The 19531-nt window shown below is 43.6% G+C and overlaps 1 protein-coding gene across 1 annotated transcript in view; it reads right to left on the minus strand.

The window, feature by feature from the left end:
• Positions 1-651: 651 nt before the first annotated feature.
• The window catches only part of C3H12orf75 (chromosome 3 C12orf75 homolog), a 37717-nt gene continuing 18837 nt past the window's right edge, over positions 652-19531 (minus strand). The window contains exons 4-7 of the mRNA XM_053583350.1: positions 6595-6630; positions 5799-5878; positions 4403-4448; positions 652-900 (exon numbers count right to left, since the gene is read on the minus strand). Coding sequence (XP_053439325.1) covers positions 4444-4448; positions 5799-5878; positions 6595-6630 — 121 coding nt within the window. The 3' untranslated portion in view covers positions 652-900; positions 4403-4443. The remainder of the gene's footprint in view (positions 901-4402; positions 4449-5798; positions 5879-6594; positions 6631-19531) is intronic.

A 19531-nucleotide genomic window follows, 5' to 3' on the forward strand; every position in this document is an offset into this window, starting at 1 on the left:
ATCTAGGTGAGGAGGGATAAAAATGTTTTAATTGGTGAAATACACTGGTAAACTGAGTGATTTACATTGCGGTACTAAGTAGATACACGTGTCATTATCAAAAGAAGAACTTCCCAGATATCTCACTAACCGTCAATCACAAGTCCTCGAAAACAGTATAGAATTAACATGAGCTGCCGTGACCACACAAGGGCAGGATGAGGGACTCGGTGGCTATGAAGTATTTGTAGTTACATAAGCCTCTGACTAAAGAAAATAGGAATTTGATCAAAACGCACATGCCATGCAAATTTAAGAAGTTTATTTTTAAATATCACAATGAAATACAGTGTTCCTGCTAAAGGAAATTGTCTTACATTTCAAGAGAGTTTGAAAACCAAATGGTAGAAAAGGGAAACAGATCGCAGTATGAATCAATTCACCAAATTTACAGCTAAAAATTAATGGGAAGTAGAAAGATAACAGACAAATATATTATTTTAGGTAATTCATTTATAATGCCTTATTATCTTAAGTTATAAATAGAATAAGGATTTTGTTATATAAAAACTATCAAAAAGGGATCAGGGAAAAGACATGACTTCCAGGAACAGTGTTGAATGGCCAGGGGTTAAGATGGTACAGCAGAGCGCAGCAGCCCAGGCTGGGCGACAACAACCTTGACGACAGTTTGCTAACTTGCCTTGCACAGGCAGACCACAGAAAGTTCCACACCCAAGTGTACTGTCTAACACATTCCCTTCTGTGACTGCAGCACTCAGCATGCACCCACGGCCATAAGTACACACTTAAGATTCTGAGGGGCAGAGAGGGAAGGGCAACGTTTAGAATTTCCCAGCAAATGTCTGTGCACAGGACAGTGTCCCCCGGGGCCAAATTCCTTCCAAATTGATCCGCAAGCTGTGAAGGCAATAAACAGAAGAGGGGAAAAGAGTTAGCAAACTTGAAAGGTACAACTTAGATACATCAGCGCTGAGCGTAAACATTACTTAACAATTTTAACTAAAGCACACTGTCAACATTCACTCAATATTTATTTATAACTTAGAGAGGACCCGCGTTGAGGTAAGCATTGATGACATTTAGATAAAGAGACAACAGAAAATGAACAACAATGCCCAAACCAAGCTGCGTCTATGTCAATATGACCCACATTAAAAATACAGACAGCTCAGCCACAATTCCATCCCTTCCCTACTTGGTCAGGGGATTCGGATGCAGCTAGTCCATCTACTGGCATTGGAGAACCATCACTTAAGCTCCTACTCTGCATATCTAAATGGTCATGACTTTAACCCTAGAGTCATTGGTAGAAGAAAGAATACATCTGAATCATGATATAACTAATTTGAAGGGATTCTGAAAAAAATTTTCAATTTGCTTCCAAAAGTAACAAAGTCAGCTCGGCACCTGCAGCTCAAGCAGCCAGGGCGCCAGCCACATACACCGGAGCTGGCAGATTCAAATCCAGCCTGGGCCTGCCAAACAATGACAACTACTACCAAAAAATAGCCAGGCATTGTGGTGGGTGTCCCAGCTACTTGGGAGGCTGAGGCAAGAGAATCGCTTAAGCCCAAGAGTTGGAGGTTGCTGTAAGGTGTGATGATATGACACTCTACCCAGGGCGACTGCTTGAGACTCTGTCTCAAAAAAAAAAAAGTAACAAAGTCAACTTTGAACTTTGGTCATTGAGTGAGTTAAGATCAGTCAAGAGAAAGCTCTACAAGGTATGTCAGATTTAAAAATAATAATAAGTATCTCCAATCCTTTCCCTAACATATCCCCTCTCCATAGGATAGCCTTGTCATCAGAGCTTCTGCTTCAACTTGGGCCAGGACAACCATGAGTTTAGATGGGTCACTGATAAATACCACAACAGACTCTTAGCAACTAAGGAAAATGGACAGCTTTTCAACTTAGGAAACTTTTCAGATGCTTCAAAAGAGGCAGAAGAAAGACCAGGAACAAACTGATTGTTTAGAAATAGAGGTAAAGAAATAAGGAAAATTGAGACGAGATAGAGGTGGCAATAAAATAACATCCATTGGTAGCCAGGAAGAGTAAGGAAGCATTTTAGCTAGCTGCCTGGAGTTATAGGGGCTGGCTCACCAGCAATATTATTACACTGTTATCAGGGAATTTTAGATCCACCCACAAAGGCAACCCATCATCTCGAGAAAACTTAAGATTGAGAGAAGCTGAGGGAAGTTAACGGCGTCATCTGAGCGGTGTGCGTAGTGGGGCTGCCCAGTCTCCTAGTCCCTATTTACATAGCATCTCTTTCCACTCTTGTTTCTGTGCTTTTTGAAATGCACTTGTTTTCAGGAGGGTAATATATTCTTGCTTTAAACTCATCTTTTTTTGTTGGAAACAAATAAGGGAAAACCAGCAGGGAATTCAGAAATTTACATGGAGGGTTTAGAACTTTATTTAAAACACTAGAAATAGGCCACATGCAGTGGCTCACACCTATAATCCTAGCACTCTGGGAGGCTAGACTGCTTGAGCCCAGGAGTTTGAGATGGCAGGAAGTGGTGGTCACGCCACTGCACTCTAGTCTGGGCAACAGATTAAGACCTTGCCTCAAAAGAAGATAAAATTCTAGAAATAGAAAATCTCCAGAAAATTCTCAAAAAGAAACCCAACATCCCGTGGCCAGGATACTAGGGAATAGACATCCATAATGTTGCTGCCTATGAGAAAGTGTTCAAAGAAGTGGCTACCTAAAGATTGTTGAAAAAAATAGTTCCAGCTTGTGTCCCCTTCCCGCAGCAGGAAAGCTTACTTGTCTCTACTTGGGAACTTGTTCTGCACTCCCACCCCACCCCAAACACCTACTCTAGATCTGGTCCTGAGCAAGCAATTGGCTCAATATCGATCAGTCTTGCCCTGGTCTGCCAATGGTTGTATTTTGCTTAGAAAAGAGAAACAGTACGGAGATGACGATGACGATGATGACGATGCTAACCGTGATAGCAGGTGCGACCATTTTATTTCATATTTAATCTTAACAGCAACCCTTCGATCTAAGCATTGGCTCCCTTTTATAGGTTGTAAAACTGAGGCCATAAAGGAGAAGAAATCTGACCAGCCAGTAGGTAAAAAGAGCCTGGATTCAAATCCAAAGTTGTGTGGCTTGCAGAAGAAAAGGGTTATCTCAGGAAATGTCCCTGATCACTGGAGGTTTCAAAAGGCTGGGTGTCACTGAGCAAGACGGAAACACAGTGGGGACTCGCGCATCACCTGTGCTATGGACCAAGTGCCTTCGTTATGGAAGTGCTGCTCCACATCTTTTAGAGCAGCGGTTCTCAACCTGTGGGTAGTGACCCCTTTGTAACAATGAGAATACATCGCGGCTTTAGGAAGGTTGCGAACCACTGTTTTAGAGGGTAGTTAATAAGTGAAAGCTATTTTTCTCTTGTCCTTGTTTTCATTTATCTTATTATAATTCCAACTCCAAGCTCTTCACCAGGATGCCAGGTCCACAGTGCTTCATCTTTCCGGCAATGCTTTCTTCTGTCCATATGGAACGCGTTTCCTAATACCCAACCTGTAAGCTTGGCCTATGATCCTACGGTCCTTCCTGCGTAACTGTATCTCTGCACGGTATTGACTGCCCATCTCTACTGGAGTTTAGTAGTGATTCACCTCCTCTCTGTATACTCACTCACTCCTTGGCTAGTGCCAAACACTTAACACTGATACCAGCCTAATTCCCAGTCCCGGCCCCTCGTCTCTCGCCCCGTCATTTCTCAAGTCCTAGGCCCTCAAAGGTCTTGGCAATGAAGGAGGGTGAGTTCTTAGCGTTTTAGGTAGACACTTAGCCTGTTCTTAATAAATAAAGTTGCATTTTAAACAAAATGAAATGAAAAAAAAAGTAGCTTTAAAAAAACTGATATGATCATTAAACCTCTTTATAATAAAATATACTCAATTTCACAGAATGGGACCCCTCCTTCTAATGCTGAGGTTCAAATCCTTCGTATTAACCTGGATGGACGTGGAAGATATTATTCTTAGTAAAGCATCACAAGAATGGAGAAGCATGAATCCTATGTACTCAATTTTGATATGAGGACAATTAATGACAATTATGGTTATGGGGGGGGAAACAGAAAGAGGGAAGGAGGGAGGTGGGTGGGGCCTTGGTGTGTGTCACACTTTATGGGGGCAAGACATGATTGCAAGAGGGACTTTACCTAACAATTGCAATCAGTGTAACCTGGCTTATTGTACCCTCAATGAATCCCCAACAATAAAAAAAAAAAATAATAAAAAATAAAAAAAATAAATAAATAAAAAAAATAAAAAAAAAAAAGAAATATAGAGGAATGATACATATATATAGCCCATTCATCACCAAGACTAAAGACATAGAATTATTTAGAAATATATACAGCACCTCTTGGTCTCTTGATTATTGAGTTGTGATGCTATTTTCTTCTAATCTTAAAGAGAAAATCAAGAAAAATTAAATGCTCAGATTAAGAGAACATATTTTAGAATCCTGCAAAGCTATAAACATAGTGACATATATGTATTAGCTAATCTCAATCATAAAGTGGAGAAATAAACAAATATAGTATGTTAAAAATAATGACATACAGAGGCCATGGCACTCTACCGAGGGCCATAAAGTGAGACTCTGTCTCTACAAAAAAAAAAAATGACATACAGGCTTGTGTGCAAAGTAAACATGTTAATATTCATTTTGAACCATATACATCAGATACACCCAACAATTCATCAGTACAGTGGTTAAGTAAATCAGCTTTCTTTACCACAGAAAAATTTACTCCCACTTAAAAATTTACTCCAGCAAGAAACAAATGACCAATCATTCCTATTCAAAAGGATTTCATCAGCCCCACAACTGCTAATTATTATTTTTTTTTTTGTAGAGACAGAGTTTCACTTTATCGCCCTCGGTAGAGTGCCGTGGCCTCACACAGCTCACAGCAACCTCCAGCTCTTGGGCTTACGCGATTCTCTTGCCTCAGCCTCCCGAGCAGCTGGGACTACAGGCGCCCGCCACAACGCCCAGCTATTTTTGGGTTGCAGTTTGGCCGGGACCGGGCTTGAACCCTCCACCCTCGGCATATGAGGCCGGCGCCTTACCGACTGAGCCACAGGCGCCGCCCACAACTGCTAATTATTAAAACTCAGAAAAAGGAGCCTCATTTCATTTAATTATACAATGGACAGTTATTTTTCCTTTAATCGCCAGACTGCTTATCAGACATCTTTTATTATAGAAATCTACCTTAGCGTTCTACAAAAAATTCCATGAACTGACTTAGTGTAAGCTTTCATTTTCACACTGATCATCACTGAAGTTTAAAAAAATTAAAGGCCGAGGCGGGTGGAGTTCCAGATCAGCCTGAGCAAGAGTGAGATCCTGTCTCTAAAAATAGCCAGGTGTTGTGGTGGGCACCTGTAGTCCAAACCACTGGGAAGGCTGAGGCAAGAGATCACTTGAGGCCAAATGTTTGAGGTTGCTGTGAGCTATAACACCACAGCACTCTACCAAGGGTGACAGAGTAAGACTCTGTCTCAAAAAAAAAAAAAATATTAAAAATATCCATGGAGCACAACCACCAATAAAAGCTAACTTTTCCTCTGGAATTTCTCTTACCATGCGGATGGTCATTTCAACGATTTATTACAATGGATAGACAGTACTTGGTTCACTGAAACTAATCTGTAGGTCTGAGTCAGGTAAACTGAAATGTAAATTTCATATTTTTTCATGAAACATAAATACTTAAAGAAAATAAATACCGTGTGATTTCACTTACTTTTCCGCACCGTCTTTGTTTGACTGGACACCATATTGACAGCTTCAGAGGGCAGGCCAACATAGACTCCTCCATAATTTCTTCATGAAAAGAAATCAGACCCATTTAAATGGCACTCTCTAGTTATAGGATACGATAGAAGTATGGAGGACTCCGAACAATTGTATAATAATTAAAATAACTCATGATTTTTCAAAAGCAGAATCTAGAATATTAGTGCCCCTGGAAATGTAATTGTTCCTCCTTTGTTAAAAAGAAGCTACAGATTAAGAAGAGAGAATACTGTTGAATTAGTACAACTTTTAGATTTTTTACTACAGAAGCTGGATGTTATACTTTGGTATAGTAATAAATATCAGCAGAATGACCTGAATCAAGTTCATTTATCAAGAACTCAGAGTGGTCAATGTGGCAGTAAGCGCTAGGGACAGGACACACAAAACATGTTACTGATACGGAGATGTACATAGAAAATTAGGAAAGAAAAGGCTGCGGAGAAAGGAGAATGGAGAATCAGCGGAGGAGTAGGAAGACGGGCTGAAAGAAGGGAGGGAAGCCGCCAGCTAGGGTGGACAGCACACTCAGAGGCCACGCGATGGACATCAGCACAGGCCAAATGCATGAGACAAAGAACCAAGCGTGTTTGAAAGCAGTGAAAGTCGTGAATCCTGGGCATCTTTTCCAGGTCTCACGCCCCTACCAGTTTTCCTGGCGGAATCTGTGTCATTGGTAACGTGCTACAGTGTGTTAAATGCATCAGGTACGGCCACAATTATTCAAATTAAACCAAACGTACCTCCTCTTCTCGTCTTCTGTTATCGCTTCTTCTGTTCTAAAAGGTCAAAAAATACTTGCATGAGATGTTTGTGGAGGCTTCATTTTTGGTATTGGGAAAAAGGGGGACCCCTGAGTTAAAGTCCATTTTATTTCAAGTGTTTCCATCAGATGTTAAGTATGGCACCCAGAACTATTCATCAGTTATTTCTGTAACACAGTGTTCTAGCTCCAGCTCCATTGTTCATGCACTAAAACCTGGTTGATTTTCTATTTACCAAAACACTTAAATCCCGGAAAATGCCAAATAGCCCAACTGCCGAACAAAGTGGAAGACTAGAGGGCAGCTGGGGCTTAAGGAAGTCTGAGGTGTGCTCTCGGCTGTGGCACTTTCTATGTGACAGACAGGCTGAGGGCAAATGGCCAGGGAAATGGGGCATGGATCAGATGATACCCAAGATCTCTCCAGTCAGACACACTATGATTTGGAGCCTCTCAGGCTGGTTCGGTGGCACAACCATAGGTATTAAAACTAAAATTCTTTAGTGCAAAAAAGAGTTAATGCCATTTGATTTCCTTTTATCTAAAAAACACAAAACTGTTTTACACATGATCTACTACAAAAAGAGTGAGGAAGTGTTTGAAAGGAAGCTTCTAGAGGGAATTGCTACTTTAAAACACACAGCATTAGTTAGAGGAATCCATATTCTATTAGAATTCTTTGGCAGAGTTCTACAAAGATCAGGAAGCTTCCCTGAAGCACTACGTAGTATATACAGGTTACTTTTCTGAAAGAAAAAGACTCAATAAGATTCGAATGTACCTGGCTGAGCTCAAACTGTAATCCTAAGTGACTTTTGTCAAGAAGGAAACAGATTAGAAACATCTAAACATCTTTACTGAATCTTCTTTTCAGAGACTGCCTTACTGTGGTGTCACCCACTTAAAAGTCATAATATTTCAAATGTAATGGTATATGTGCACAAGATTTTTGCCTTATTGCAACAGATAGTAAATCCGTACCTATAAAGAAGGAAAATGCAGGTTTGGTAATTTTCTGGTTAACGCTGGTCATGGACAAGTAACGAACGCGCCAATAAAATGCAAAGTCCACCTTGAGATCTAACTTATCCAAACTGAGTATAACTTCAATTCATCTGACTGTCATTTACCACTTGCTAACGTTGGATCATTTTTTAATTCAAAAGTGTCAAAGTCACACTGTACTAGAAATGGTGTCATGTTTATTGATGTGGTATAAAAAAGTGTTGTTTACTACTTTTAATTAAAATGGACTTAAACCCTTCAGTATAGATAATGGGGAAGTGATGGTGGCAAACTTGTTCAAGATCTTAGCATTGTTACTAGCATCTTATTTTGGTCCTGAGTGACTAACGTTATCATGAAATCATTTCTGAAGCTGCGTATAATTGGTAGGTTTGGACACATACAATGTTTCGTATTTTCTGCCACGGCTATTCTTTACACATCCAATTATGTATCTGTTTGTTTTAATTGGTTCCCCTTTTGCCTAAATCTGCTCAAGGTTTTACAATATATTTTAACTTCTCTAAATGTAAGAAAATAGTTATCTATTTTCATTTAATAATTATTCAATATCCTAAAACCTAATTTGTGTTCCCCACCATAAAATTAATCAACAACTTTACAAATCTAACTGGCAAGAAATGATAATTAGCAGCCATATTTATTGAATAACAAATTCAGCTTCAGATATAATACAAAATCTTTTAAAATACCATTGACATTAAGTGAAACAAGTCAGGAACAGAAAGTTAAAACAGAAATAAAAAATGTTCTTACTCGTGTGGAAACTAAAAAAAGTTGACTTCATAGAAGTAAAACATAGAACAGAGGATACTAGAGACTAGAAGGGGGGGGGGAAGAGGATAGGGAGAGATTACAGCTAGATAGAACTGCCTGTCCCCTACCCCAAGCCAGGGCCTGGTACGGCTCTGTGGCCTGTTAGGAACCAGATGGCACAGCAGGGGGTGAGTGGCAGGCCAGTGAGCAAAGCTTCCTCTGCATTCACAGCCACTCCCCATCTCGACGCCCGCATCACCCCCAAGCTCCTCCTCCTGGCAGCTCAGCAGTGGCATCAGGTTCTCACAGGAGCTCAAACCCTATTGTGAACTGAGCATGCTGGGGGGAAGGGGGCATTTGGGGGTCCTAGGGTGTGCAGTCCTTACCAGAACCCAATGCCTGATGACCTGAGTGGAGATGTGATCTGCTCGAATCATCCCCAAAACCAACACCCTCACCCCAATCTACGGAAAAATGGTCTTCCATGAAACCAGTCCCTGGTGCCAAAGAGGGTGGGGACCACTGAGACAAGAGGAAAAGACTGATAGCTGTAGGATGTGTTCCGCAGCACTGTAGGTGACTAGAGTTAACAATAATATACTACATACTCAAATAGCTAGAAGGAGTACACTCAATACTCCTAACACAAAGACATGATCCATGTTCAAGACTGTGGATGTGCCAGTTACCCTAACCTGGTCACTATACATTATATGTATCAAAACATCACCATGTACCACATAAATATGTACGATTATTATACAATCAATTAAAAATAATAAAATTATACCCATTAAAAATTAAAGTATCATTTATACAATGTCCCTTTTTTCAGAGACAGGGTCTCTCTAGCACCCAGGAATGACCACAGCTCTCTGTAAGCTCAAACTCCTGAGCTCTGGCAATCTTCCTGCCTCAACCTCCAAAACAGCCCGGCTATACACATGTGCTACTATGCCCACGTAAGTTTTTCCTTTTTTTTTTCCTTTTTTTTAGAGATGGGGGTCTCACTATGTTGTCCAGGCTGGCCTTGAACTCCTAACCTTAGGCAATCCTCCTACATCAGTGCTGGGATTACAGGCATGAGCCGCCATTCCCAGATGAGATGTTCATTCTTTTATACTTTCAAACAGATTATAAAACCTGCCTTTGTAAATGTGTCCCCATGTAGCAGATTGCCACTCCACACATTCCTTCCACAAATCATCACTGTACAATACCAGGACTGGAGACCAGGGCTCTGTGAATAGAGCTGACATCACTAATGAGGCCTCCTGTGTGCCAGGCACGGGGTGGGGCACTGCACACGCGTCAGTGCCTTTCCTCACAACAGGTGTGTGAGTTAGGTCCGAGGAAACAGTGCAGAGAGCCATGGAATTAACATATGCACAAACCCAACAAGCAAAGCCGACACTCAAACCCTGTCCCTCTGACCCAGAGCCAGGCTGCATATTCCAATTCACTGATCTGCCTCTCAGGTAGAAAGATGTCAAGGTCAACAACCTTCCAGCAACAGACGGACACGGAAGCTTCTAGAAACAACGGCTACACACTACTCTCGCAAAAGCTTTGAGCATCACTCGTCTCACAATCTGTTTATATCACTATTCCAGGCATTTTATTAATACTATTATATTGTTCCATTTAATCCTCATACACTCCCGCAAGCCACCTATTAGACATATTTTCAAGATGGAAAACTGAGGCTCTGATAGGTTGAGTATCGTAATAAAGTAACAAAGCTAAGTCTTAGAGCCAGAATTCAGACCCACATTTGTATGAATCTGGCACCTGCTTCACACACTGTGAGCCCATGCTAATTTGTATTAGAAAAGCATACATCTCCCCACAGCTGGATCTCTCCACTTATCCCATACAAGAAAAAAGGAAACCAAGATGGTGGGAGAATCCTAGTCTATGTTTATTCAGCATTAGAAAAAATCTCTCAGGGAGCATAATTTTTGTAGAACTTTTCAAACTGCTACAGAATGTATTTTTATGCAGGTACAACAGTTGTCCTGCTCAGCAGTTACATGAGAATCTATTCACCTGGACAACCAGGTCCTATGGTGTTTAGCCTAAAGCAAATCTCCTGTGGAAGGACAGAGCCAAGCCAAGCCATTGTGTGTGGCTGCCTGGGGAGTACCAAATGCCGCCCCACCCATGCTCCAGAGGACAGCCTCTCACCAACTAGGGTGATATGGCCTCACCCCAACTGCACCTGCTTTGGCATAAGAAAGAAGAAATGTTCAGCAAGCAGCAATAAAAATTCCTGGTGAAAACAAGACCCACAGACGCTTTGCCCAGGCTGAAGAACCTTTCTCAGGGTCTTGGTCTTCAGGCTCTAGAGACTAATTTCCATAAAGGTCACTTCTTGGTAAGACAAGTGATCATTACCCTTGGGCAGTTTAAAGCCAAGATGTTAAATTCATCTTCCGCTCAGCAACGTGGCAGGAAACTTTACATCTTCGAGATTCTACCCCTGTTCTCCGGTTTCCAAGGTCTGAACGGTGGCCAGCCGTCTAACATCTGGACTGCATCACCTGCACACCGTCGTAAGGAATTGTTATACTTTTTCTCCCTCACAAAACTTATTGAAAGATTTTGTCATCAACCTGCCTTAATAATTCACTTGTTGGTATTTTTTTTTTTTTGTAGAGACAGAGTTTCACTTTATCGCCCTCGGTAGAGTGCCGTGGTGTCACACAGCTCACAGCAACCTCCAACTCCTGGGCTTAGGCAATTCTCCTGCCTCAGCCTCCCGAGTAGCTGGGACTACAGGCGCCCGCCACAACACCCGGCTATTTTTTTGTTGCAGTTTGGCCGGGGCTGGGTTTGAATCCGCCACCCTCAGCATATGGGGCCGGCGCCCTGCTCACTGAGCCACAGGCACCACCCTCACTTGTTGGTATTTTCTTAGACGTGTAAGTGCCAAAGAGAGCTCTGGCGAGGACCAAGGTTACCCTAGGGAGCTTTACATCACTCCAAAGGCAAGTACATTTTATGTTTGGGGATGTGTGTGTGAGAGGAGGAGACTAGGCTGAGACCGGAGGCAGGGGCTGTCAGACGGGGTGCAGGTGTCAAGGGCTAACTCAGGGAGTGGATGATAACCACAGACAAGAACCAGCTTCAACTGGCTTCTCAGCTAAGTCGCCTTACATGAACTTTGACTAATGACAGCATCATTTGCATCGTGGTTTTAAAATTTCTCCACACTTTAAACTGCCATGACATTTCTGAAACAAGTATATAAAGTAAGAAAACGGGAGGGAGCCCAGTTCCAGAAATGACCACCCATATTCTTAGTAAAAACCATCCTTAGCCTTGAGTGTTCCTCCTCTCAATTAGTGAGTCTTCATAAAACTGAAACTTCTTCCTTCCGGGGGCCCCTGATCTTTTTGAGCCTGCCCTCTCCCTCTCTCCTGAGAGAGTGTACTTTTACTTTCAATAAAAGCTACTTGCTTTGCCTTACTTGGTGTGTCCTGAAATTCTTTTCTCCCATAGATCACCAAGAACCTGAAAGAACCTCCACTCAGAGGACGGTAACACGTGTCCATCATCACGGGCACGTGCAGATTTCTGTTGGGCTTCAGGTGTAGTGAAAATAGTGCATGGTCCTTCTTCAGCCCTGAGGATCCAGAATGTCAAACTGGGAGCAGACAAGCTTGGGCGAAAACCCACAGCCACGTTAATCCTGAATGAAGCACTCTGTTCCTCACTGAGGATGTGACTGTTTTTCTTTGCTGGTCACTACAGCTCAAGTATAAGGCAGTGACAATTGCATGGCCTGAAGCTGTCATTGCCCATGGATTGTAAAACATGTCCCCCAACCAACGAAGTGGGGAGCACAGAACACAGAGCCCCTTTCTCAGTGTTGTGAGCACAGCAGCCACTGACAGAGAGTCCAGAGGATCCTCAGAAATGAGCACTCAGTAAAGCAGATGATTAAGAGCAGAGAAAGAGGTGACTTCACCTCCTAGAATCTTCCCTTAGAGACCAGAGCCTGAAGATTGAGTTATTCCACACTGGAAAAGACAAAGGAAAAAGCAGACCACTTCACAGCAGATGGACTAGGAGAGAGGCCAAGCTGCCCGCCACCCTTGATAACACCTGTTGGGAGTTAACTGATCCACATTTCTGTACAAACTCAGCTTATCCTTCACCTCACTTTCTTTGAAGAGGAACAAGTGGGCATGCCTCAACCAGGATAAATCTCCGACAGCAGGACTCACTTCTAAAGAGTAGCCTCCTCAGGAGTCAATACCCAGCCGAGCTGCGGCACTAAAAGTTGGAAAATGTGAGTGAAGGGACTCAGGGACAGTGCAACCCGTCATCTACACGTGAGGGACAGCGTAGATGTCCAAAATACAGAGTTATAGGAGATAAGCCAGGTACCATAAACCAAATCACCTAAAAAGAAAAAGGGAAAGGTGAGTTCTACCAGTTTCCTTCCTCCTCCTCTGCCCTGGCCCCCAGAAGTGGCTTCTCATGACTTCTCCAGATTCACTTTCATGAAAGGATAGGGGGAAAGGAAATCAGCACGAATTGCCAGTGGATCGAGGATGACCTGGAAACAAGACAGAATCTGCTCCTGCTAGGGGACATTAACCCACTTTCCCAGACCAGGTTCAGGCCTATAATCCGAGCACTCTGGGAGGCTGAGCAGGGATGATCCCTTGATCTCAGGAGTTTGAGACCAGCCTGAGCAAGAGTGAAACCCCATCTCTAAAAATAGTCGGGCACACTGTGGCAGGTACCTGTAGTCCCAGCTACTCGGGAGGCTGAGGCAAGAGATTGCTTGAGCCCAAGAGTTTGAAGTTGCTGTGAGCTATGATGATGCCACAGGCACTCTAGCCAGGGTTACAGAGTGAGACTCTGTCACAAAAATTTAAAAAACAAGCTTCTGTCCCTCAACTCCAAATCCACCTCCCCTGTCCATTCTGTGACGCTGGGGCTAGGACTCTGAGAACCACGTTGCCACCTGGCTGCCTACTAGGTTTTTCTAACACGGGATGCTAGCGAGGGAAGAAAATGCCAAAGGCAGGAAAAGAGGCTGCTCCTCCAGTCCTTACTTGCTGTTCCGGCCAGCATCACCCAGCACCCGGTCCCAGCTCCCAGCTGTTTCAGCACCCGCAGAGCAGACTCTGGTCACTACAGCTCAGTGGTGGACAGTGGCTATTTTGCAGCCTGTGGTTGTGATTACTAAACAGGTTACAAAAGTCAGATGCCACAGCAAGGCCTGAACCTCAGCTCCGTGGGGCCCCTCGCCCAAGACCCCAAGACGCCAGCAGCAGCCAGGCAACACAATCTACTCTGAAGTCTGCCCCCAACAGAACCCCTCCTCCTCCCCCTCCTGTAACCCCCTGTGGTGCTCACCCCCATCTCTTTGGTCTGTTACTCCAGCCCTGGGCTTGGGAACTGCCTCCTCTATTCCTATCTCTGTTATCTCAGCCTTCCTCTCTCGCATTCCTGATCCTCCCAGACCTGCTAACCAATTCCTGATAGCAAATTACTTCTGTTAAAATAATTAACGAGTTATCCTTTTCCCTGACCGGACACTGAAGTGAGACATTACTTGGTAGGAGAATGGGCTTTATCTCCCACGCTCCTGATTGAACCCCTCTTACTAAAGCATCTGTAACACTTGCCATCACCTCCTCACTTCCTATTCATCAGGTCAAAAGGCTAAAATGTCTTCAATGTATTGGTTCAGTACCAGGGGTTATAAAATGTGTGACATGCCAGGTAAAATCACATTGCTTCTAGCAATCCTTACAAACTGGTAAAGAAATAAAGCATTTGCCAGGAGCTAGGAAATACACTGCTTTTTTTTTTTTTTAAATAAAGCTATCGCACCTTGAACAGCACATGATATTTGAGTCACCACTTGATTAAGTTTACAATAATCCAAAGTCACTCTCTAAGATAAATATGCTTCTGCATGGACTAAATAGGCAAGTTAAAACAATATGTGAGAAATATCTCCATGCCTTCATTTTTTCCCAAGTCTTTGGTAAGGGCATTAATCTCTGAAGTTCCTGCAAGAATGTATTATTCTGTTTTGTTTATTAACCTGGTAGGGAGAGGAATTCCATGGGCTTCCATTTGGCCCTTCATAGCATGACAGCTCTTAGTTCACAAGTCAGAAGGCCAATGTGAGGATTTTGCCAGTTGTCAAATATGTCCATTACGATTATGAATACAAGAACTAAGGAAATAACCAAAGCATGGGTCTGCACAATACTGGGCCCACTATAATTTGAACTTGAACTAAAATTGCATTTTTTATCTGACAGCCTAAGCCCACACATACACTAGTAAACCACAGTGGTGTGTTGGGTCCTCAGGTATTAACATCAATTCACTGTCGTGTTTGGAAATCTCTGGGAGATCTGGGTGCTACTTCCTTTTGCTCTGGACACAGTCACCCTCGTTCTACCGCCTTCTCCAGCAATTACCAGTCCCTGGGCTCAGTCCAGGTGCCCAGCTACAGTGTCCTGCCCGCCAGAAACACAGCCAGCATCTACGTAGGCCCCGAGGGCTCAGGCTTCCAGATCTCTGTGTCCCACTCCACCAGCTTCTGGGGTGGCTGGGGGTCCGGGGGCCTGGACACGGGGATGACTGGGAGTCTGGCAGGAATAGGGGCATCCAGACCGAGAAGGAGACCATGCAAGAACAGAACAATTGCCTGGCCTCCTACCTGGACAGAGTGAAGAACCTGTAGACTGATAACTGGAGGCTGGAGAGCAAAATCCGGGAACACCTGGAGAAGAAGGGGCCCCAGGTCAGAGACTGAGCACATTACTTCAAGACCATCGAGGACCTGAGGGCTCAGATCTTCGCAAATTCTGTGGACAATGCCCGCGTCATTCTGCAGATTGACAATGCCCGTCTTGCTGCTGATGACTTTAGAGTCAAGTATAAGGCAGAGCTGGCCATGCCCCAGTCTGTGGAGAGTGACATCCATGAGCTCCACAAGGTCACTGATGACACCAATGTCACTCAGCTGCAACTGGAGACAGAGATTGAGGCTCTCAAGGAGGAGCTGCTCTTCATGAAGAAGAACCACGGGGAGGAGGTAAAAGTTCTACAAGCCTAGATCGCCAGCTCTGGGTTGACTGTGGAGGGAGATGCTCCCAAATCCCAGGACCTGAGCAAGATCATGGCAGACATGCAGGCTCAGTATGACAAGCTGGCTCGGAAGAACTAGGAAGAGGTGTTCCCAGCAGAATGAGGAGAGCACCTCAGTGGTCACCTCATGGTTTGCTGAGGTCAGAACTGCTGAGACAATGCTCACAGAGCTGACGTGTACAGTACAGTCCTTGGAGATCTAACTGGACTTCATGAGAAATCAGAAGTCCAGGTTGGAGGATAGCCTGAGGGAGGCGGAGGCCCACTATGCCATGGAGATGGAGAATCTCTCTCTCTCTCTTTTTTTTTTTTTTTTTTTTTTGTAGAGACAGAGTCTCACTTTATCACCCTCAGTAGAGTGCTGTGGTGTCACACAGCTCACAGCAATCTCCAACTCCTGGACTTAGGCGATTCTCTTGCCTCAGCTTCCTGAGCAGCTGGGACTACAGGCGCCCACCACAATGCCCAGCTATTTTGTTGCTGTTGTTGCAATTGGCCAGGGCTGTGTTTGAACCAGCCACCCTTGGTATATGGGGCCAGTGCTCTACCCATTGAGCCACAGGCGCCACCCAAGATGGAGAATCTCAACGGGGTCCTGCTGCATTTGGAGTCAGAGTTGGCACAGACCCGGGCAGGGAGGCAGTGCCAGGCTCAGGAGTATGAGGCACTGCTGACCATCAAGGTCAAGTTAGAGGCTGAGATCACCACCTACTGCCATCTGCTGGAAGATGGGGAAGACTTCAACCTTGGTGATGCCCTGGACAGCAGTAACTCCATGCAAACCATTCAAAAGACCACTACCCGCAGGACAGTGGACGGGAAAGTGGTGTCTGAGACCAAAGATACCAAAGTTCTTAGACAGTAAGGCAGTACGGGCAGAGTGCCCTTATACCAATAAAATGTTCAGAGGTCACTGGAAAAAAAAATAAAGAGGAGGATTATCCACCTGGGCAGAGCAAAGGTGGCATCTATGCCTGGGGGCAGTTAGAGACCTCTTTTATATGGGGCTATAGGGGGTGGGCAAATTTCACAGCTTGCCTAGAAAGTTAGGGTCTTTTTGCCCCAACTTCTGGGGGTAGGGCTAACCAGATGCTTTGTGCCTGTGTCTTAGGAGAAGAGGAGGGGAAAGGGTTCATGTGTTAGGTCCCGCAACAAGAACCATGGAACATGCATTAGTCAATTTGGACCAGGTTTTTAAAAATACCTGGGTCATTTAATTAAAATTGGGTCTCTTTTAGCTAGCTAAGATTTAGCTTCTATTTGGGTTTTTTAAAACTCCTTGGGCAACGGGGTTGGGGCGGCCTGAGATAGGGTCTCACTCTGTTAAATGTGCTAGAGTACAGTGGTGTCATCATATCTCAGTGTAACTACAAACTCCTGAGCTCAAGTGATCCTACTGCCTCAGCCTTCCAAGCAGCTGGGACTACAGCTGTGTGCCACCATGTCTAGCTAATTTTTCTATTTTTGGCAGAGATGTGGTCTTGCTACGTTGTCTGGGCTGATCTTGAACTCTTAGCCTCAAGCAATCTTCTTGCCCCAGCCTCCCCAAGTGCTCAGATTTACAGATGTGAGCCACCACACCCAACCCAAGATTTAACTTCTTTTCTCAAAAACAGGTGTTCAAGGAGAAAGACAGCGTCAAGGTTAAAGCCACACTCAGTATTAGAATAATCTCCTAGACTGAGGTCACATGCTTACAAGATTCTGACTCTGACTTTCCAGACACAGTGTTAATAAGATTGTTCACAGAAACAAGTATCATTGAGGCTGGACCACCATAACTTAAATTCCCCCTACTTTCAACACATTTTGGAATTGCTGAAAAGATAAATCTTCAGTTGATTGTATAAGCATGACTCAGTCTCACAGAGAAAGATACTGTTTAGTGATATGCTATCTCACCAAAGCTTGCCTGACACTTGGCTTGCCAGAAAAAAGAATGCCACTGACCAAGGGCCACCACCATTACAGATGGACAGCTTCAGGGAATTTCCATCAATTACACTTCACGCCTACTTCCTGTGAACCTGCTAACACCAGCATGGTGCCTGACTTCTTACCTGACCCAACCTGAATATCTATCCTGATCCGAATTCTCTAGGTAGCAAGGCACCCTGGTTTCATGCCAGCTTTGTTAGACGTTTCCTGAATGACCCAGAGAGACTGTCTCTCTAACTATAAAGAAGCTTTGCCTTTGTTTTTTTCTGGGTTTTGTGTGTGTGTATTTTTTTTGGAAGAGATGGAGTTGTGCTCTGTTGCCCAGGATAGAGCAAGGTGGCATGATCACAGCTCACTGCAGGCTCCTGGGCTCAAGCAATCCTCCTGCATCAGCCTGCAGAGTAGCTGAGAATACAGACGGGAAACACAGCACTTGGCAGCTCCGCCCTCTGTGGTCTGTGTCCACGCCTGCCCCAGGTCTATGGGTGCTCTTTGAAGCAGGATGGCTTTTGCCTACCCTTCTTTCATTAATGCATTTTGTCCATGCATATTTAAAACCAAATATCTGGCCAAGTGCTATGGCTCATGCCTGTAATCCTATCACTCTGGGAGGCTAAGGAGGGTGGACTGCTTGAGCTCAGGAGTTCAAAACCAGCCTCAGCTAGAGTGAGAACTCCGTCTCTACTAAAAATAGAAAAACTAACCAGATGTCATGGCTGGTGCCTGTAGTCCCAACTACTGGGGAGGCTGAGTGAGCAACCCAAGAGATTGAGCCCAAGAGACTGAGGATGAGCCCAGAAGACTGAGGTTGCTTTGAGCTATGATGATACCACAGCACTCTAACTGGAGTGCTGGAGATTCGGTCTCAAAACTGGAGATTCGGTCTCAAAACAAACCAACCCCAAATATCTGTCTAGAAACACCTAAATCTTGCAATCATTTTACACTACTATGATTTTCACCTTAACTAAAACTAATCACTTTCATTAAGTGAAATCTTACACAGAGTTAATATATAAAAATAAACAACTACTCATTTCTTACTCGGTATAAATAAACAATAATCAAAATATTTCCATCACTATACTTGCTTAGTTTCTGGGTTATATAAAATAGCTATCCCAAGTGACCTAAAGGTTTCAACAGCAAAATAATGGAACATGTCATGTTCAAGGACAAATGCAGATGACAGTTATCAGACAGCAGCCGGCCACTCCAATTACCATCTCCTAACTCTTCCTAGATACAACCTGCCTGAAAATTCAGAAAGTTCTTACTTCCCTTAGGCTCCAGAACTAACAAAGTTATGTGGTAAAACAATGATTTATTTTTTGCTTCATCAAGAAAAATGTTCTAAAAAGCTATTCTTACTAGAGCAGATCTAAGGAGCAGAAAAACAGCCTGTAGTTTTTTTCTTTTCCCCTCTTTGCAGTGTCACTAATGAGGCTAAACTTTTGATCTGTAAACAGTACAAACTGAATATGGGAACCTCTGGAGATCATAAACCACACAAGGAGCTCTGATGATCTACTTTTGGTTACCATTCATGATTATCTTCTGGAATGGGTTTATGAATTGACTGTGGTTACCTCCATCTCCACTACAGTTCTCCCGATGAAAGTGTAATCATTTCATTTTGTAGTATGTTTTTAGGATGGCTCCTGCTTCTCAGTGTGATTCTGATCAATTCTATTACAGCAAACACTTCACTGCAAAACTTCGTCAGATAGTTTTCTTCCATCTCTCTCCTCAGATGAACCCTTCACTCACATTGGTCTCTTTCTTTATTCCAGAATGTGTTATTGGAGAACATGAGTCATATTCACTTCAAAGAAATGCTTTCAACTTCTCTTTGTTTGGAGGCAAGGCACAAGAGCTAAGCTCTAATCTCCCTGCCCTCCGAGACGTTCTGTTCCTAAGGGGAACACTGTGTAGGGTTATTTCAGCAATGGTTGTAGAAGTACCATTTGCTCTAAGTAAGGCGAGAATGCTTTCTCCATTGACTCACCTTTAAAGACCTTGCTTTTTGGCTCAGTGCCTATAGCTCAAGTGGCTAAGGCACCAGC

Source organism: Nycticebus coucang, chromosome 3 (genome assembly GCF_027406575.1).
Source record: "Nycticebus coucang isolate mNycCou1 chromosome 3, mNycCou1.pri, whole genome shotgun sequence".
Classification (NCBI taxonomy): domain Eukaryota; kingdom Metazoa; phylum Chordata; class Mammalia; order Primates; family Lorisidae; genus Nycticebus; species Nycticebus coucang.